General features: G+C 36.2%; 1 protein-coding gene and 1 long non-coding RNA gene across 4 annotated transcripts; one reads left to right on the top strand and one right to left on the bottom strand.

Annotated features, from left to right (window-relative positions):
* The first annotated feature begins 2549 nt into the window (after positions 1-2549).
* LOC120628411 lies at positions 2550-5976 on the top strand. 3 transcript variants are annotated; one of them, XR_005658961.1, is made up of 7 exons: positions 2550-2628; positions 3214-3299; positions 4489-4558; positions 4753-4821; positions 5015-5084; positions 5269-5339; positions 5535-5976. It is a non-coding gene; the product is annotated as an uncharacterized LOC120628411 (long non-coding RNA). The 3 variants fall into 3 exon arrangements; XR_005658960.1 differs by having other exon boundaries at positions 3214-3383; XR_005658962.1 differs by lacking the exon at positions 4489-4558 and having other exon boundaries at positions 3214-3383.
* A 1161-nt stretch (positions 5977-7137) lies between these two features.
* Positions 7138-16994, bottom strand: LOC120628051 (phenoloxidase 1-like). Its single transcript, XM_039896242.1, has 12 exons — positions 16796-16994; positions 13941-14136; positions 13284-13392; positions 12967-13087; positions 12280-12488; positions 11533-11785; positions 11027-11179; positions 10399-10533; positions 9685-9866; positions 9026-9168; positions 8186-8421; positions 7138-7618 (listed from the first exon to the last, which is right to left on the bottom strand). Exons 1-12 carry the CDS (start codon positions 16904-16906, stop codon positions 7388-7390), a joined length of 2079 nt encoding a protein of 692 aa, XP_039752176.1. The 5' UTR covers positions 16907-16994; the 3' UTR covers positions 7138-7387.
* Positions 16995-22064: the final 5070 nt, after the last annotated feature.

The raw sequence follows: 22064 nt of genomic DNA, 5'->3' as shown, positions 1-22064 counted from the left end.
CGGTTAGTCAATCTATTTCATCAACACTTGATAGTTATTAGTTTACCTCCAATGTTTTAACATTTACCATGAAACCGGAAGAATTGTGAGCTAGCAACCTTCCGCGTGTGTGGAGTGAGTTGTGCGCGGGGCGTTTTCACTGATTAGGACACAATGTCCTGGGTGTAATAATGGCTGAATGAGGGTTCTGTATCTATGTAATTAATTATTTGGGAGAGGGTTATCCTGCTAGAGTACGGCAGGCAGCTAATGGGATTCTACGAGGCAACGTCTGGAACGCTAAATGGCTCGATTATAGAATCCCCGATTGGCTGCTTTATTATTGTATCGGTAAGAATGGCGGGTGTTTGATTTTCAAATCAATCGAAACTGTACAGGATAAATGTACGGCAAATGTTTGTTAAGAAAACATCACATTAAAGTGAGCCGCAATTCTGATGTCAGGTTTTTCACATGGCCAAATGTATGTACGTCAATTGTACTTAAGGGAACATTAAATACTTTAACTTTATGCACGCTCCGATATTGATAAAAACATGTGAGCCGTCACCCTGTCAGAATGGTGCGGCGGTTTGTTTCTTAACCAAATAATTTATTTCGATAAATTGTACCTATATTAATTAATTGTTTATCTTATGTACTTGTCAAATTATAAAATATAAATGTCGTAAATTTCCAAACCGGAAAACCCAACTAAAGTGAAATTCTATTTTTCTTAGGAAAGTATGGAAATATAAAACTGGGCTACATATACCTGTTTCAGCTTATATGTATAATAATTATAATAAGCTTTATTTAAATCCATACAAAGTGATTACAGATAATTAAAACTAACAATAATGAGAATCTATAAAATTATTATGATTATTGTTTCATGTAATTGTAAATTGTTATTCTTGTACCCGAAGGGAGTCCCCCTTCGGGTTAAAGCCTCCTTTAAGCCATTCCACTCGTCTCTATTCGTAGCTGTGGCTAGCCATCTCCTTTATCGACCAATCTCCCACATGACGGGCATCTCGCTCTACTACCTCTTGGTCAGGACCAAGTAACTGATCTTATTGTCCATCTATCATCGTTATATCTAGCCACGTGACCTGCCCATTTCCTTTGTAGCGAAATAGTTAGTGCGTCTGTGTTACCTTTGTTTTCTTGCGAATATTAACATTCTTAATCTTGTCTTTTAATTTTATACCTCGGGAACTTCTTTCCATTCTTTTCTGAGTAGTTTCGATTTTATTTCCAGCTTTAAGATCGAAAGTCCAAGTTTGGCAGACGTACGCGAGACATGGTAAAATGTCAGAAACCATAACCACCATTATATTCGTTCTTTCAGCTTACCTATATGTATAACAAAGATGTTATATTCAACTTGCATCCCATTTATCAATTAACCATTTTTAGAATTGTTTAATAATAAAAATCCAATACAGTAACTACGCATTTTTTAAATCTTTATTTTTACTTTAGCTCGTAGACTTACGCTTACAGACTTACTTAATAAAGAACTTATTATTCATGATATTTATAAATTATAACCTGATGTATCATCCATATAATAGGATAGCATATATTTATCATAATATCTTTACTAATGTATAACATAGGTTAATACCTGTATTTAGACAGGCGGGCAAGTAGGAGGGTAGGCAGGCGGGTAGACAGGAGGGCAGACCGGCTGAAAGACAGGCGGGGAGACAGGCGGGCATTCAGGCGGGCAGGCAGGCGGGCAGTACTATAACGTACATTTGTCGTGCATTTACTTATGCAGTTTGCTCGATTTGGAAATCATACACCCGCCATTCTGACCGATACTATTATTTACATATAAATTGTATAGGTTCAAAACCAGTAAAACCTCAAAGAATAAATTAAAGAAAAAAGTTTTTTTTTTACCATAAATATTTATTTTTAATGGGTGTAGAAATTAGTCTAGTGCAGGGGTTCCCAACCCAATTAGCAACTGCCAGTGCAGCGCGCACTTTAAAATGAAGAAATTTAACACGGCGTGGTGCGCGGCCCCTGCACCTAGTTAGTTAAAATAGATAGGTACATGTTAAAGCTAATAGGCGCAAAAAATAAAACACCCTCATTATGATACTAATGAAACCTTAATAGATTATAAATTTTAACAAAGATTTAAAAAGAAAAAAAAACTACAAAGGGACAAACTAACAAGGGGATCCCCACACAATTTTGCAGTGTGGGACATGCCCATGACACCGATGCAAAAAACACTTAATTTGTTTTACTGTTAATGTTTTGAGCGCCTTGTGTTGCACCTCTGTACTTTCTACGGCGCCCAGGATGGGTAACCGTGAGTTCATGGTTAAAACACATATATTTTGAAAAATTCATTAGATAATTAATTCATACTTATACCATAAAATTCTATAGATAGTGATCTATACTATACATATAGTAATGTATAATAGGTACCATGGATTTAATTAAAAAGCCTAGATACCATAGTCGTAAAATTTATAAGCAAATAATTAAAATATTGACAATTCATTGACATATTTAGTTAATGTTAATAGTCTGTGAGACAGTCTAAATGTGGTAAGGTTGTCACTTGTCGGCTGTAGCTGTTAGCTTATGTGCTTCGCATGGCGGGGTGGCAGAAATGTGGTGAGTGGTTCAAAACCAATGCATTATTCGTAAAAGATTATTTACCCGTCCCGATACCCATTAAAAGAGAATATAAAATTCACTACGAGTGATGTATCTTAAATGATTTAAGCGGTTTAACCTAATTCAACCCATGTGGCCTTCGTTTACATCGAGATCTTGACTTGTAGACGATCCATGTACTGCGATTATAGTGTAGCACCTTTCTATATCTACCTCTTAGTCCATTTGTCGTGGACTGCCTTTATTCACTGTCCAAATTCTGGTCTACTTAGGCAGACCAACTCTAAGATCTGCCGCATGCTATTGTGTCAAGAAGTCCTTGGACAACAAGATTTTCTATGGAAACGTTGTATCTAGATAGTTATATTAAAGTCAACTTGGTCGTAGAAGAAGCCCACAACCATTAACCAGTTATTCTTTTTGCAATTAAATTGACGTTCATGGTTAATGGTTGTGGGATTCTACACGCCACGCCATAATTTAAGCCCTGGGTTGAACTTTGGTTTAGCTGTGCAATACCAGAAGACCTGGCGTACGTATGTATTGATTTTAATAAAAATACTAACTTTCTTTCAATTTTAGAACTAGGTATAAGAGTGGTCAAGTACTCCCGGAGGCAAAAGGTGCAACTACTGGTGGGATGATGCCTGGGGACACTTATGAGAGTGGTGATTACTTTTACAATTTCATCCTCACATTACTTTTACAACTCCAGCACTCTTGATCAGGGGAAACCATACTTTGTGATCAGGGTAAGACAGGAAGTTTTAGACATTGATCACTAATGATAGGTCTGAATTTTTCACTTAAACCTTAAAGCATGATGTAAGATTTCCTATATTATTACAATGATAGTTTATTTGTTCTGAAGGGATGTAGACTCAATCAGCTATCAATCATGCCTAACCATATTTGGTAACCAGTGACTGTTTTGGCCCGGCTGAGAGCCTAGCTGGTGAAGTCTTAGATGACTCGCATAGCCAGATTTTGTGCTAAACGTATGTGTGTATTTGCTACACATCAACACACTGGCAGTATAGTTATATGATATGGCCACTGGTGGTAGAGCCTTTAGCTCATCGGGTTTAGCATCGAGTTTCTTAAGTGGTCTTAACTCAAATTTCGTCATGTTCGTGTTTACTAAGCGCCGCCAATGTGATCCGTCTTTCGTAAATGTCTCCCATCTTGCCGAAACAATGAAACAGAAACAGTCATTTGTGCAGGATATATTTTGGTGCACAAATTTTCGCTCAGAAACAGATGCACCCTCTCTTCCGCGCCTCTCTGTACCATAAAATTTAATTTCAATTAAACACAATATTTGATTATTAGCCTGATCAATTAAATAATGAGACATGAGACATGAGCCAAAAATGTTTATTTGAAAACCTAATGAAAATTTATTCAATCTAAATGAAAAATTGGTCTGAATTATTAGAGCCTGCAGGACAGACAGGACTAAATACTGAAGAAAATATAATTGATGTTAAATTAGGTAACATGAGATTAGGTTAGCCCGTTTCCATCTTAGACAGGTAGAGCCACTACAAACAGACAGACTTGATGTTTCAAAAGTGCTTATATTAGGCTTACTTGAAATAAATGAATACTGATTTTGATTTGATTTTGAGACTGCATCATCACTTACCACCAGGTGAGATGTGACGCAGCCAAGGGCTAACTTGAGGTGGAATTAAAAAAAACAAAATCTTTGATTATGATAATAAATAACACGAGCCGAAAAAGTGTTTATTTGAAAACGGTTTGATAACTAATGATAGGTCTGAATTATTCAAAGCACTAAAAACATGATATAAAAGTTTTCTATTTTAGAACTTAAATATCTTTTTCTTTCAGGGATGTAGACTTCTAGTCGTCCAGCCAGGTCAATTAACTGAGGAAAAGAAATAATTTATGTTAAAGCTAGGTAAGATGATAAAATTTGGTACTCACAAATGCCATCCTATAGATATGTTTATTAATGATGATAAATAACACGAGCCGAAAAAGTGTTTATTTGAAAACTACTTGATAACTAATGATAGGTCTGAATTATTCAAAGCACTAAAAACGTGATATAACATTTTCTACCTTTTAAACATAAACATCTTTTTCTTGCAGGGATGTAATGTCTAGTTGTCCAGCCAGATCAACCAACTGAGGAAAATAAATAATTTATGTTATAGCTAGGTAAGATGATAAAATTTGGGACTCACAAATGCCATCCTATAGATATGTTTATTAATGATGATAAATAACACGAGCCGAAAAAGTGTTTATTTGAAAACTACTTGATAATTAATGATAGGTCTGAATTATTCAAAGCACTAAAAACATGATATAAAGTTTTCTATTTTAGAACTTAATCGTCTTTTTCTTGCAGGGATGTAGACTTCTAGTCGTCCAGCCAGATCAATTAACTGAGGAAAATAAATAATTTATGTTAAAGCTAGGTAAGATGATAAAATTTGGGACTCACAAATGCCATCCTATAGATATGTTTATTAATGATGATAAATAACACGAGCCGAAAAAGTGTTTATTTGAAAACTACTTGATAACTAATGATAGGTTCAAAGCACTAAAAACATGATATAAAGTTTTCTATTTTAGAACTTAAACATCTTTTTTTTGCAGGGATGTAGACTTCTAGTGGTCCAGCCAGATCAATTAACTAAGGAAAATAAAAATATTTATATTAAAGCTAGGTAAGATGATAAAATTTGGGACTCGCAAATGCCATCCTATAGATATGTTTTTAATGATGATAAATAACACGAGCCGAAAAAGTGTTTATTTGAAAACTATTTGATAACTAATGATAGGTCTGAATTATTCAATTGAGCGCTTTATACGTGATGCAAGTTTTGTATTGTGTTACTTAAAACATCGTTTTCTTTCAGGGATGCAGACTTCTAGTAATCAAAATAAATCATTTATGTTAAACACTAAAATTTGGCACACACGTGTGGGAACTCACAGCCAAAAGAATTTATTTGGAAACCATTTGATAAATCATATGTCTATAAATTATTCGAGCCCTGAAAATAATATGCATGATTTAATATATTTTTTAATTCTAATATTTCTCTGTTCTGCATTTATGATTTGTATATTTGGTCTCTAACGGACCCGCACTGAGCGTCGTCCAGTTAGAAAATATTATAGAAAAAAATATATTTAATGTTAAATTAGGTTAGAAAGAAGTGACTTGGCCTTATAGGAAATATATTCGTAAACACACGTATACGAAAATAATATGTATATAAGAATTTTCCATTCAAAAAGCGACTGGTTGTCCGATTAAATAACTGCCTAACCTAAATAAATATTTAAGTAAATGAATTATGTAGTTTCTTTCCTTTTTCCATAATTTTATTTTTTCAATCGTCCAACAATCGTTCCATCGCCAGAAAAGATGAGTTAAAATTAATCATAAAATTAAAAAAAAATGTTTTGAAAACATCATCTATACTTGTAATAAAAGTGTAGGCAAGATTTCTCTACATTTAATACTTTTTAAAAAATTTGAACGGGGGTTGCTTTATAATCGATATTGAATCCAAGAGATTTTTATTTAAATTTAATTTTTGTCTGACTGTTCGGGAATCACGTGAAAAATAATGAAAGGGTTTATATAAAATTTATTATAGTGGTAGCTGATATTCCGGGTCAACATATAGAATACTTTTAATCCCGATAAGCTATAAGTTTCCTCCGGAAAATTGGATGAAATTTTTTTGGAGTTAAATTTGAACCGATTTGAATAATTCTTTTTTATTTGAAAGTGTATATTATCAAGCATGTATTGTCTAATTTTAGGGAAGATCTGTTATCTTTTGTCGGAGTTAAAGGACATAACTATTCACAGATAAAAGCAAGCACTTTATACTTATAGCTGAGTTCTAATAAAATAGCATTGAAACCGCTTCATAATGGCTGGATCGCTTCATAACTTGAAGATGAATCTTCAAGTTATGAAGCCATAGCCAGCGAGCCAGCCATATTCACTCTTTTGTTGTCAGTTTGTGGATAAGAATTTTTACGAGGACCTGTCCCCTTCTATCGGAGCATGTCGCCGTCCGTCGGGGGTACGGGCCTCGTGGCAGCACCTTGCTGGTCTAAGAGGAGCCGTGCTACTACCTCCTTGGTATTTAAAATTTTACACTTAATAAAGGGGCTGCAATCTTTGCTTTGAGCTTTTGTTCCTAGAGTCGTGTTATTTTTGGTAGATCTCGCGCGTTGCGCGCGGGTTTCGAGACCGGGTTTTTTGTTCCTTGGGGATGCAGAAACTGCCAAAAAGTATTATTGACATAAAAAAAGTATCTATATTAATATCAATCGAAATATCGGAAAAATACAACATAAAAATACCCGAAGAGGTTGAAACCCAGAGGAATTTGAATATGATAAAATCAAATTCTGTATGTTAAATTTTATTTAAATCAATTGAGGAATGAAACAATGGTATCAATGCTAATATATTCATTATATTTTGTTGGGGTCACATAATATTATAGCTATTAGTTACTTAAGTTTATTTACATTAGTTACATACTTCTAAATACATACAAAGTAGGTATATTAAACGATTGGCCTTTTAATTTTTATTTACATTTTAATTCTAGTTTACATATAGCATTTCATGGTTGAAACGGAGAATTTAAATGCGCCTTTTTCTAAAAGACATCAAAATGTGAAAAGATAAATAAAAACCACGAAAACCATGATTTTATGCGTAAATAAGGTAAATATGTCAGTTTTTAGGGTTTCTAGGGTTTTGTTCCGTAATGTTTTGAAGACGGATGGTAATATCAGTAAGTGACATGTTGGGGAGGTTGGCAAAGTCCTGGATATTGGCGGCTGAGGTAGAAGGTCGGTCAAACGGATAACCCATGTTGCGCCTATCTGGGTAGAGTCGGTCCTTCAGTCCGCAGAAGCTGGATGCCTCGACGCATGACAACTCTTGACCTTCGGGGTTGTTTATCTGGAAGTGAGATATTGATCTAAGTATCTAAGAACTCGTAGTTTTTCATCAATATGGCATAGTGTCTAGGATCCCCAGCTCAATAATTAGATCAGAACTGAATTTATTTAAATTTATTAAAAAACTGGCCAGTAATTCTTCGAATGGAAGCATAGTCGTTAAGGATTTGGCTTTCTTTTTGGAGGGCAGTGTTCGATTTCCGGAACGCACCTCCAACTTTTCAAAGTTATGTGCGTTTTAAATTTAAGCAACGTAATATCTTCTGCTTAAACGGTGGAGGATAACATCGTAAGGAAATCTGGATGCTTGAGACTTCCCCGTAATGTTCTTAGGGGCGTGTGAAGTCTACCAATTCGCACTCGGCCAGTGCAGCGTGGCGTACTACGGCCTAAACCCTTCTCATTCTGAAAAGAGACTAGCCCTGTTCGTTAATGTGTTGTTGTTGTTGTTGTTGGTGATGATGATGATGATGATGATATTTAAGTACTGATTCTTAAAGCTCTTTTGTTAAGCCGAAATACTCAAATCCCCTTGTAGTCCCCTAGAAATAAAAAAATCAAAACTTACGCTGTCGAGTTCGTAGTTTGACAGCATGATGAAGAGATCATACTGTGCACCAGGTTCTGTGCCCTTCGGAACCAGCATGTGCTGCGGCCATCCGCAGCCGCAGAAGTTGAAACTGGCGAGAGTGGGGTTCCTAGCGTCGGATCCCTGGGCGGATAAGTCGCGGAAAGTCTGCTCGAACGGGATCGTCAACGAAGATTGGGTCGACTGGCGGACGATTCTGTTTTGCCCTGCGTTTACTGCAACAGAAGAAACATAAGCTCTACAAGTTAAGGAAGTTTTTACAGTATTAGTTATCTTTGAAAGTACATACTTAAGTACTTACTAAGTACGTAAGTTAAACCTGCAAGTGATGGATCAGATAAATCGTCCAACTATCCACTATGAGTGTGGGTAGGACTTCGACTTAACCTTCGGTTAATTGCTTAAAACGTAAACGTAACTTCACTAATTTGTGTGCGTTTTAAGCAATTATAATATCACTCGCTTTAACGGTGAAAGAAAACTACGTTAGGAAATCTGCATGCCTGAGAGTTGTCCTTCTCAAAGTTGTGTGGAGTCCACCGATCTGCACTGGGCCAGCGTGGTGTACTACGGCCTTAACCCCTTCTCATTGTGGGAGGAGATCCGTGCCCTGTAGTGGGCCGTCAATGGGTTGATATGACGACCAACACGACCATATCTAATTAAAAAGTTAGAGAACGAAACCATCGTCTTGAATTTGTTCTTCTTCTATTAGTCATGTTATTTTCAATCACGATATTGCTATTAATGGGCAAGTAGGACGGGTAGAATAACCTAAGATCTACCAGGATAAAATATAAGAAATAAACTATAACTTACATGGTACGACGAATCTGTCCATCTCTATGAACATCTTGCGCTGGTCGTTAAGAATCCATGGCAGATTACGTTCATCGAACTTCGGAGATATGAATATGCGGACCGTGGTGCGTCTTGAATTACCAGTGTTGTTGGCTTCGATCCTGGAAACCGATAATTTATTACTACTTACTAGAATGTACATAGGTATTTCCACGATCGGGAAAACTCAACTGAGTTATTAGCGCAAATTTGTGACCTACGTTGCTCTCGCGAGTTCCTGTTGCAAGCTAGGTCATGCTATTGGCATCGCTGGGAAATCGTTTTATAAATGACAGAGTTCTGAGCTAACAAAAAAAAATACAACCGAATTGACAACCTCCTCCTTTTTGGAAGTCGGTTAAAAATAAAATGATTTCGCAGCTCAACTCAACTCCTTATCCCTAAATTTATTTACCCATTGAATAAAGCAATTCATGGATAGATAAATACGTGTTCCGTTTTTTCATTGGATGGACTAAACCCTAAAGAAGTAGAGTTTATTTATTTTATGTATTGACCATAAAATTAATGTTGTCCTATATCGAGTGTCTTTAAAATAAAAGTTGTAAATACTTTTTTTTATTGATTTGTGCAGTAGTCAACACCATAATAATGCGGTATTTTGTATGGAAACTTACACGTATTGGAATGGGCGATGGTTGAGATGGGTGAAACGGGCGTAGACTGCGCCACGGTCTGAAAAGTCGAGACCGCGGGACAGATCCACGTCACTTTGCATCCAGAAGGTGTTAAGCGTGTTAATATCCCCAGTGCTGCTTTCAATTCTTGCTGATGTTATCTGAACACCTGGGTTTTCCAACTGAAAATAATGGAGAATTTAATGACTTACGTCTTTTTTTTAATAGTAGATAATAATTGACGTAAGAGCTAAGCCTCATGTGCCTATAATTTAAGCGGCAAACACGCTTATCAGGCTGAAATACAGCAATGCTGCTTGGCGGAAGAAATAAGCATGGCGGTAGTACTTCCACGGACGAGCTGTGTCCCAAAAAACTCAGATACAACTAAAAAAAATATTAATGACCTAGGTACTTCTGGACACAGGCTTCTTCATTCATAGGAGATATGGATTTAAACTCTCCACGCTGTTTCAATGTGAATAGGCAGACTTTAACGACAATCAACATGTTATGTTAATAATCGGAACTCTTGGCTTAACGTGTTTTCCGAGGCACAGTGTTTCTGGAACCTACTAACAGAATAGTAATAAAGCATGTCAGTTAGTTAGTTGAGGAAACGGAAAGGAATAGTACCTACACAATCCTGCTCTACAATCAGTAATACAACAAACATAGATTCGACTAAAAAAAATTGTCAAGATAGCTACTTACCTCTGAGCGTGAGTAAGGGCGTACGTTGCCGGACTCCTTGAATCTTTGGAAAAGGTCATCTACAAATGCATGCCAGCGGTAGAAGAATGGATCACGCATGTTGGTTGACTCGTCAGCCATTACTTGGAAGGATTCCTGGAAATATTTACGGTTTTAACGTACCTATTTTGAAACACTACATCATAGAAGTTTTTGATTATTTATTCCTACATATTCTTCACATAATATTATTACTTATGCTAGAGCGTTATATATCTACCGATCACCGAAAGCAACAGTAAGAGGTACCTAGCAAATGTCAATCATCAACTTTATAGCACGCAGTCAAATTCTCAATCATCATATGACATCCTAAGGGTCTGAAGAACCTAGATTTCTAAGCATAAACTTTGGCTAAAAAGTTTGGATCTGATATACCGTCGTTTACTATTTCTTGAAACTTGAAAGTAAAAAGTACTAGTTGTTGCCCGCTTTCGTCCGCGTTTTTTACGGTTATTAACAACCGTTAGTTTTCCCGGGTTAAAAGTTCCCTATATTGCTCTCCGTTCTTTCTACAAAGTGTGCGTGAAGGAATAACCAAATAAATAAACAAACACACTTTCATATTTATAATTTTAGTTAGGATTACCAGATAGCGGTTGGTTGGATCGTGCATGTAGCCGGCGAAACTGTGGCCGTTGTTATGGAGTGAACCGTAGAACTCGCGATTAGGTGATAGAATACTGGACTCTATGACGTTGCCCAGAGTATCTATGTCCAAAGTTTGTGTAGAACCGTCGGGCTGGAAATAAAATATATTTTATGAAATTCTATTGATTCGTTTCAGGATCCAATAAGTTAAAAAACAGGTTATATTTCGTGTAAGTATTTGTATTGCCTTACTGAATAAACCTGAAAATACCTCAAATAGACATATTGAATATAAACCTGGAAATTGTTTACCGTATGTACAATAATACCATATTCTGAACAAATACTTGGATAGCCAAGTATTTGTTAATTTTTGGTTGAATATATTTTTTCTAAAAGTTGTTTTATGTAAGTAAAACGTGTTTCAATACCACAGTTTACAGTTTTTCAATACATGTATGCTAACGTATATTTTGCATTGTACAATGTAATATTTTCACACACCATTCTGACCAATCCTGTTGAAATTGCTTCCTCGATGTTTCTCCTCCAACGGTTCATATCAGCAATAGTCACAACAAGTCCATCCACGGGACGATTCAGATCTGACCACCGCATATTCGCTTGGCGTGGAGGCCACCCGCGCGATGTCGTCAAACTATCCAATTTCGGGAAGTATGCTTCTGCAATCGGCTCATTGAAGTCGCTAAACTTTTTAACTCTAGCTAAACTGTTCAGTAAACGTTCTCCATTGTACCTGTAAAATGAAAATAAGGCTATACATCTACCGAGTACCTTTTTACATCCTCGTCACTATGCGAGCATAAGCCATTTTATATTATGGGATAGAGGGGCTTGGGGCTAGTGTGGATTTAATTATTGCCATAGTAAGTGAAAGAAAAGGCTATATAAGTATACATATAAACTTTTTAAGGTCATAGAACAGTGCCAATACGCGTACAATGGGATTATTAGTACAATGTACAGATAATTTCTTTAAAGAAAAGCCCAACCAACCGTAACTTCAACCCTGTTAGACTGATTAGGCAAGTCAATGCTCCGAACTAGCAAAGAACGACGAGTAGAGACAGGTAAAGAGATCTAAGACGGTTGGCACGAAAAATTGCGATGCGTGTTCATGCAGACCTGGAAGTTTTGAGGAAGATGCTAGTCGGACACGCCCTGCCATTAGGCAGTAGTCAGTAGGAACTTTTTCTCCTCAACAAAAACAAGAGATAGGTAGGTAAATACCTGGCAATAACTTGCTGGTGCATATAGAAGAACAGTTCACCACGACGATCCTTTGCAACAATTTCGCGTTGGGTTGACGAGAATGGATATACAAGATGCCAATGCCAGTGGTGAAGGTTGATGCCTATGTCTTCTCGCCAGTAAGCCAATCTGTGTTCAATATCCAAATCCGTACCAGTATAATCTCTTGGGATGACAATTGCGATACGCTGTAAGGAAAATTGCTCATAGAGGACCTTCACGAACATTATCCAGCTGGTGCACGAGAGATCACTTACTTGCTTTTTTTGTAGTAGATAGTAGTTTAAGCCTTCTGTTTGCTTAGTTAGAAATGAACAGACTAGAATTCGGGTATAAATATGATTTAATTTCTCCATACCAAACTAAAGACTCGACCGGAAAGAGATCGCCGGACGCGAACACCGGCGCATGACCGACAGCTAAACGAGCTTTCCGAGGCACGGATTATATCATACATTTCCATGCGAAAAACTGGTAAAATTTTATTTTGTCTTATAATAAATGTCCGGGTTCAACTATTTCTTCTTGACGACACAAACAAAGGGTTTGGCTATTATTCATATTCTTTAAATATACTAATAAAATATATTGTTATAATATACTAATAGTAGGTACTTAGTATTTTTTTTTTAATATAGAACTCAAGCAACAATACTTTGTACATACCGGACCTCCTTTATTGGCGACAGCAGCTGACTCTCGAGCTTTAGAAAAAACTTTTGAATCAACGAATTTAGCGGGAAAAGTTTCAGCAAAATTCTGGATTGGAACATTTCTAGTATCACGTCTGTAACGAAAATAATTTTATTATAATAGTAGGAAAGAATCTCAAACGAAAAAAAAATGAAAAGAAACCCCTAAGTTATCTTTTAACTCTAAAAATGCAAAATTTCCCCTTCTATCCCCTCAGTTTGTTTAGGGGCATTCAACAGATTATATAAACCATGAAGGTTACTTACGGTACGGAAGTGTTAACATCTTACCTGTGCATCAATGCAACGGAGTAGCAGTAGTTAAACAGTTGTGGGTTTAGGTTGACACGGGCATACACACAAGTTGAAAGTAAATCTTGTAGCTGGTTCTCCGGTACGGCTATAAATAAATGGAACTTATAACATCGTTAAATATGGTATACACGACTGTTACAGCTTGTTAGCATTGTGGTTTATATTTCGGGGTCCGGGTTTGATCCTGTAGATCTAGTAGCTACGGTCGTGGCTAGTTACCTAACGACAAAGACGTGCCGCCAAGCGATTCAGCGCTCCAGTACGATGCCGCGCGGAAACAAATTGGGGTACCCCTAACAGGTTAGCCCGTTAACATGTCAGACTCATCATCACTTACGACCAGGTTAGATTGCATTCAAAAGCTAACTTGTAATGGAATAAAAAATAAATTTACTGGCCTCGGTTTTAAATGCGTATGTTTCTGGAGATAAAGCCACAATTTACATTGACGAGATCCGTCTAGCCGTAAGGTTTACATATTATGTGCAAAGAAACAGGAAAAATTAAGACTATTATTTGGATCCAGGAGGCATTCTTCATGCGGTAAGGCCACTGATTATTTTAGTAGGAATTTCAAATACCCGATGTATACCGAAAGACATCTACAAAAAATATAAAAAGATAGCTAGGTACCTAAGAGTTCAGCAATAACTTCGTCTGCCATTTCTTGGTGGGCAGGGAGGAATACGGAAAATTCTTCATCGGTCGGCAGTCTCCTGGCTTTAGTAAATGCCGGCGTCCTTCTCAGTCCCTTCAACGGAACCGTACGAGTAGCCGTGTCACCAAAGCGGTTGTTGATCTCGATACCATTGCTTTTGTATTCGTCTCCCTAAGGTAAATGATATACAACGTGTAACAGAATTGCGAAATAATATTGAAGTATGCATAAGTATATTTCAGAAGGAATCACTCTGTAAAAAATTAAATCAAAAGAAGCATATTATTTTTCCATACAAACTATTAGGTTTTCGGTTTGACAGATTAGTCTCAGATACATACATGTATGTACTTTAGTGGTACATAATGTACCACTAAAGCCTGTGAAGTATTATTTCGGTTTATATTCACACGTATAAATTAATCATCATCATCTTACTTAACATTTGGCGACCTCCCTAACGCAGCGGTGATCGCTTTTATTTTTAAATGGGAGGACCAAGTTTCGATTCCCGACGAAGGATTTGGGAATTAAAATAATTTCTAAAGGAGAATTCCGGAATACGGTTTCGTTTCGTGCCTCATTTAAATTTATATCAAAAATAAAGTATTTTTTTTTTAAAAAACCTCTAAAATCCTTAACTTCGACGGTTAAAAAATCTTTTAATGAAATAGATTAGTAGTTCTAATATATTGTGAACAGTACCATCAATAGGTAGGTACAATAATCGCATGTGTCAAAAATAACCTTAATTCACGAACTTCATTTGCATGTAGGTAACTCTGAAATCCGGCGAACTAGAGTTAATGTTTTTGGTTATGTATTGTAATCATTAAACTCTTCAAAATTAGATAAATTCCAAGAAGGCACCTTATAAGTAGTATGTGAAACCAAATCCCAAACTACATCCGGCATTCTTCTTTCCTCAGTTTCGCTTTGGCCCTGGCTAGTTACTACCCTAACGACAAAGCCGTGCCGCTAAGCGGTTTAGCATTCCGGTACGATGTCGCGTACAAACAATTTAGGGGTATGGTTTAATACAACAGCCGTATGGCCGTATTTACAGCTTAGCCCATTACCGTCTTAGACTGCATCACTTTTCAGGTGAGATCGCAGTGGAGACCCAGCTTGTAGTGGAATCAAAAAATTAGGTATAACATTAATGTTGGGCACAGGTCGGAACGGGACTCATTTTTTTATAGCCCGCCTGATGTATTACGCCGCGCCGGCAACCACGCCCTTCAGATCGGAACTCAACATTGCCAAAATAGTGCTTGGCGGCAGAAATTAGAATGACAGTGGTACTTCCCCGGAAGAACTTTGTCACAAAAAGTTACTACTACCTACTAGGTTACTAACAGAGAGTTAACTGCAATTTTAACAATAGTCACCAATTGGAAATATCCAAGCAATTTGCGGCTATATCTGGCGATTCCAACTGGGCGGCTAGTTAACAAGGAAACAAATATGATAATATGCCACATTGACGTAACTAAAGCTAAATAAGTTTCATCTGTTTAGGGAAGAACCTCTGTTTATTAACAAGTACCTAAAGATGATAATATTATAAGTAGGCACCACACCTACTCTAAGAATGCCGCAGGAAAACTTGCAAATCTACCTATAAACGAGAATAATATGTTAAAATAAGTAAGTCGATATTAATAACGTAATAACTATTACCTCTCGGATACAAGGTATAGACGTCTAACTTTCTAAGCACATGCAGCGTCGCGTAAGCTGAATAATTATGAAAATCAAGCTTAATTCTCATAATATATCATGGAATTTGGCAAAGTAACGCCTGCTTCTATCCAACGCTTAAGTTGAAGTTCGAATGGTGATGGCTGAAGATGCGATATCACATTGACCACAATCTACAGCGTCTCGTCGGTAATGGGAATACATCATTGTACTGCAATCACTGGTTAAAAAGCAAGATATGTCGATACTTAGCGAAAGAGCGACGTTTCTGGTACAGCAGTAAGCCACAGAGGATTTTTAAGTAGTAATTCCAGGATTGTTTTTTCGATGGGAGCCAATAGGAAGGTTATAAATCTGACTTTGAGTGAGGCCTTACCGTCAAGTAATTTTTTTTTTTAGTACGAAGCCGATATACGATTAATAAATTGAATAGTTGTCCACTTTCGGTTAATAGCGCACAATGTATCAAGTATTGCAGTTAAGAGCTAAAATGTAATCAAAGAAGAAAGTAAAATGTGAAGGATTCACTGAAGCAATAATTAATTGCTTTTCTCTATCTCGTAAGTATATCTTATTTATTGTACGCAAGTTCTACTTCTTTAGCGACAGTTAGATTTTATTCAACAAATTAAGATAAATTCACATAAGTTTTATTTTAAGTTAGGTTACAAACTAAATGTTATTTAGTAAGAAGGTAGCTGGTACATTGTTTAAAGGAGTAAAAGTGGCAGTTTTGTTTCCTTTTTTATAACCTAATAATTTTAGTAAATTTTATAGGCAAATCATATTTTTTTTTTATATTAAGTACTTACTTATAGAATGTTATGTAGCATAAAGTCATAAAAAAGTTATTAAAGAGCAATAGAGGTCTGGCGACAAGATTTTATTTAAAAATAACTACATACTTAACATTGCTAGTCATTCGATTGCTTTGTTACAAGCTTAATTAGTTACTACTAAATAACTAATGCCTTACCTACTGCGCGAAGTATCTATAGAAAAATATGCAACGTCTGCCACTCTGCACTTAAAATAATATTGTATTCAAGTTATCTGCTACCAATTCCCCTCGCAATATGGCTTTAAAATATTTTTAAGACTCAATGTAAAGAATTAGAAAACTTACCAAGAATTGTTCAGTCAGTTCGAAGAGTACACTTTCGTCGCCCTTTGGTGAGACCATGGGTTCATTGGGGCGGTCGAAGAGCAACTTGAAATTTTGAATGACATCAGCCATTTTGAATTTCTATTCTTGACTTGAATAAGAATAAAAATACGTAAATAAAAAAATTAAACAATAAAACAATAAAAAACTTGCACTCACTTCACAGAGTCTGTGAAGTTATTGGTCGGTAATGCAGCATTCCGTATAATTTATAATAATTTTCCTAAAGATCCGAGTGCAAAATTTAATTTATTTGCAGTGTTTACACAAACCACAAGTAACAACTGTATTGATAATATAGGCGTGAGAATAAAAATATTAATCATCCATACGCCTGTGTTTACGGAAGCGGTTTTAACCCGAAAAACTAATAATTAGGTACCTAAATACCAAACTACCGTTTGAGATAGGTATTAACTAGACTAGAATCTCTACAAAATTAGTTTACTAAAGTCTCTCCTTTTTGAGTATGTTTTCAATTTAATAGTATGATAAAAATTGTTACTTTGTATCACGTATTCCAGGGTTTGATTACAGAGTCGGACATAAATTCGTTTCGCACGCCTCGAGTAGCCTGTTAGGTTTTTATGAGAACGGAGAATATGATAATGTTATATAGGAACGGTGACTGGTGAGAACCCAGTACCTACTCGTACCTATTTAGAACGTCAGTCTTTAAGGGGGACCGAGTACGATTCAAATTCAAATTCAAAATTCATTTATTTAAAGTAGGCCTAATTAATAAGCACTTTGAAACGGCAGGTCAGTCTGTTTGTAGTGACTCTACCACGGGTTCGGAAGGCAGATTTTACTGAGAAGAGCCGGCAAGAAACTCAGCAGATTGCTCTTTTACAAAAATAATTTTGAAGTTTTACAATCTTTAGAATTTTTCTGTTTTGTGAGAGATGAGAGCGGATTGGCCTGCTTCAAAGCAGCCTTGTCGATAAGGAATTAATTAATCGTGCAGTAACCACGATTTGTTAAATGTGTTGAAATATATTGTTTAAACTTAAGTAAAGGTAGATCTAATATTACCTTCGGTATCATGTTATAAAAGCATATACCCATCCCCACAAAGGATTTCTGTACTTTTCTCAGACGTTATGCAGATATCACTAATTTATGTCCGTTTCTAGTTAGTCGACTGTTTATATAGACTTTAAGTTTATATTCGATCTCCAGCACGCATCTCTAACTTTTCGAAGTTAAAGTGTGATGTGCGTTTAAATATCACTTGCTTTACCGCTGATGTTTAGCGGTGGTAGGCAACCTGCAGGCTTGAGAGTTCTCAGTAAGTGAAGACCAAAACCTACGGCCTAAACCTTTCTCATTCTGAGAGGAGACCCGTGGCTTGTAGTTGGCCGATAATGGGTTGATAAATTCAAAATTCAAATTTTCAAATTCAAAATTTCATTATTCATGTCGGTCTATCACAGGCACTTATGAAGCGTTCATACATATTGTAAGGGGATGGTGATAATTTCGTTCGCCAACTTAAACCTAAAGCTACGAGGGTTCCAAACGCGCCTTGGTCTAAGAAGAGCCCACAACAAACTTAGCCGGGTAATTTTTTTTTGTTATTACCATCTAACAGTAAATCAATATTAAGGTATGAAGCAAGAACAATTCACACCCAAGCTTTTTTATAATAGGATTTTTCTGTAACCTTACGTTTTATATAAATGATAATCATGATAATGACGATGATGCTATATCGCGTCTATAGCATCGTCATCATAAAGCGACGTCACAAGTTCACGTCAGAAATAGATATTATTTATGGTCCACTGAGCTTTAGTATAGTAGTAGAAATAGAGTAGAATCTGACGACTGTTTTTCATATCTGAAAATGTTTTCTCATGTGGGGCGTACTACCAAGAACGAATACCCTATATGAATTCATTTATCAAAATTTAGGCAAGATTATTACTGAAATGCAATAAATATAATCAGTTCCAATGAAATTAGGAAATTTCTTCCAATGAAATTAGGGAATTTTATTCCACTACAGCAAACTCACGTGGTAAGTGATGATGCAGTCTAAGATGGTAACGGGCAAACCTGTTAGGGAGTATGGTAGTCTTACCCCTAATCGGTTTCTACCCGAAATCGCTTAAGGCTTTGTCGGCAGCGTGGTAACTAGTTACGGTCAAAGCCTTCCCAAATTGCCCCCGCTTGGAATTGAAAACACCCCTTACTGAAACTAACACCTCATCGTCGCGTCAGCGAGGTCATAATTTGTAAACCGAGTACCTACTCGTTTGTCTCGGTACTCGACATTTTCGGCAGTTTTATAGTTACTCGTACTCGTCCGATTAACTCTGATAAAATGCCGAATTACTCGGCATGAGTCGGATAGAATGGTACTGGATAGTATACAAAGCTACCAGTTTCCCAATTTTATTAAAGTCAGAAATTATTTTAAAAATAATTAATTGAAATTCATTCTTAGCTGCCATATTATTAGGTTTTTTTAAAGGTAATTTATTTGGCAAAATAGTTCTTCTTTTTTTATGCATACTGAAGACAAAAATCCTGTGCACTTCACTCTCGAAACCTCTATACAAGACGTTCCTACTCAATTTGCATATTTTTTTTTTTTTTTTTTAAATATTCTACGACAATATACACGTCGCCATCTAGCCTCAAAGTAAGCGTAGCTTGTGTTATGGGTACTAAGATGACTGATGAATATTTTTATAAATAATATATATACTAAGAATATACATATATACCAGACACTGAAAAACATTCATGCTCATCACACAAACGTTTTTCTAGTAGGTAGTGGGAATCGAACCCACGGCCTTGGACTCAGAAAGCAGGGTCGGTGCAAACTGCGCCAATCGGCCGCCGAAATGGTACTTGCTTCCTGTTTAGGTATGCTAAGTATGAACTACGTACTTAAATAAAAGATGCTTGCGACCTATAGACATACATAACTTCCTAAACGATACTTGCTTCCTGTACCTATACGAGACATACCAAACTTGCATAGATGATACTTGCGACCTGTGTACGACAAGTACTAAACTTGAATAAAAGATGATTGCGACGTGTGTACGAGACGTTTTAAACATGCATTAACGACACTTGCTTCCTGTATACGAGACGTACTACACTTGCATAAAAGACACTTGCCATCTGTATACGAGACGTACAAAACTTGCTTAAAAGACACTTGAGATCTGTTTACGAGACGTAGGTACTAAACATGCATTAACGACACTTGCTTCTTGTATACGAGACGCACTACACTTGCATTAAAGACACTTGCCATCTTTATACGAGACGTATAAACATGCATAAAAGACACTGGCCATCTGTATCCGAGACATACTTAAATTTCATAAAAGACACTTGCAACCTGTATACCTACGAGACATACAAAACTTGATTAAAAGACTCTTGAAACCTGTATACGAGATGTACTAAACTTGATTAAAAGACACTTGCAACCTGTATATGAGACGAACAAAACGTACATAAAAGTTACTTGCGACCTGTATACTAGACGTACAAAACCTGCATAAAAGACTCTTGCGACCTGTATACGAGACGCACTAAACTTGATCAAAAGATACTAAAGTCGAAGTCAAATATTTCTTTATTCAAATAGGCACATAGATGGCACTTTTGATGCGTTATTATATACAAAATGTGTACATAGCAGTGAGAAGTGATGGCGATAATTACAATCGTAAACTTAAAACTAAAGCTACGAGGGTTCCAATCGCGCCCTGGTCTAAGAAGAAGCCCACAACAAACTTAGCCGGGTGTTCTTTTTGTTATCACCATCTCACATTGTCATTAGAAAAAACTTGCGATCTGTATACGAGTCATACAAAACTGCATAAATTACACTTGCGATCTGTCTACGAGTCGTACAAAACTTGCATAAAAGAAACTTGCTATTTGTATACGAGACTCACAAAACTGGCATAAAAGACACTTGGGATCTGTATACGAGACAGACAAAATTGGCATTAAAGATACTTGCGACCTTTATACGAGATGTACGAAACTTGCATAAAAGACACTTGCGATCTGTGTATGAGACGTAGGTACTAAACTTGCATAAAGGACGCTTGAAGCGGGAGCAGATTGACCGGGGTTGCTATACCTGTATATACCTGTTTTCGCTTCTCTACCTGTTTTCGCTTCGGTCTATGTGAAGACCTGAAGTTAATGTTAATGGTATCGGTATGCTAGATTTTTTAAGATAGCGTCACGAAGATGTAATTTTACTTCGGTACAGTTTTAAATTCAAGTAAGCCCCAAGGAAACTTAACTTTTTTTTTGCTTTTTGGGCTTTCTGATGTGCAAAAAGAACACAATACACTACCCCAGTGTCCAGGAGCCAACAGAGAAGGTTGGCCAGTAAGAAACCTGCCTTTGCCAGGTCCAAGATCAAACGAAAAATCTCTCCATTAAAATACCACAGCACTGAACACTGCGTCAGGGAGGTTGACATCAATTATTAGTATTTTATTTTTGGACCAAATTTAAAGACAAAAAATCTTGGTTGGTCAACTACATTCTCTATCCTGTCTATGTACATAATGTGAATACTAATTATAAAACAGGCGAATTTGTTTGGAAGCGCTAATCTCTAGAATTAACAGTAGATAATACCTATCTATTAGAAAAATCGCTTTCAATTTCATGTTTCACGATTTGTATAAATATACACGATACGAAGATCTCTTTCCACTTTCCCGATATTAATGAAAATTATGTCGGGAATATGAAAAAAATAAATGCAAATTACGGTACTTTTCAATTAAATTATTTTGTAATTAAGGCGGATATCAAAACTACCAAAAGGCCCACTAGATTCAATTACAATTTTTTATTGAAATTACGAAAAAATAATCATAATATCCTAAGGTTGCCTAGAAGAGATCGCAACGTTGGGTCCATGTTTTATTTGTGGTGTATAAAAAAAAAAGTTTTTATTGATATAATAAAAAAAAAAAAAAACTTCACACTGAACTAGGTATGTTTAAAAAAGAGTGTCGTTGGATATTTTATAAAAACTAAACCATCGTCACACACACACACACAACATTTTTAGTCTTTTTTATATTAAGTTTCTAGGTACTATAATAAGTATTGGTAATGATTCTCGATATGTAGCAACATCATCTTAGAAGATTGACCTTCAAGCTTAAGATATTTTACAAAGGACCTACTTATTTGAGTGAAACAATTCGATAAGATCTATATA

Source organism: Pararge aegeria, chromosome 12 (assembly GCF_905163445.1).
Source record: "Pararge aegeria chromosome 12, ilParAegt1.1, whole genome shotgun sequence".
NCBI lineage: Eukaryota > Metazoa > Arthropoda > Insecta > Lepidoptera > Nymphalidae > Pararge > Pararge aegeria.
The sequence above is the reverse complement of the archived record's forward strand: the minus strand, read 5'-3'. Positions and strand labels throughout refer to the sequence as shown.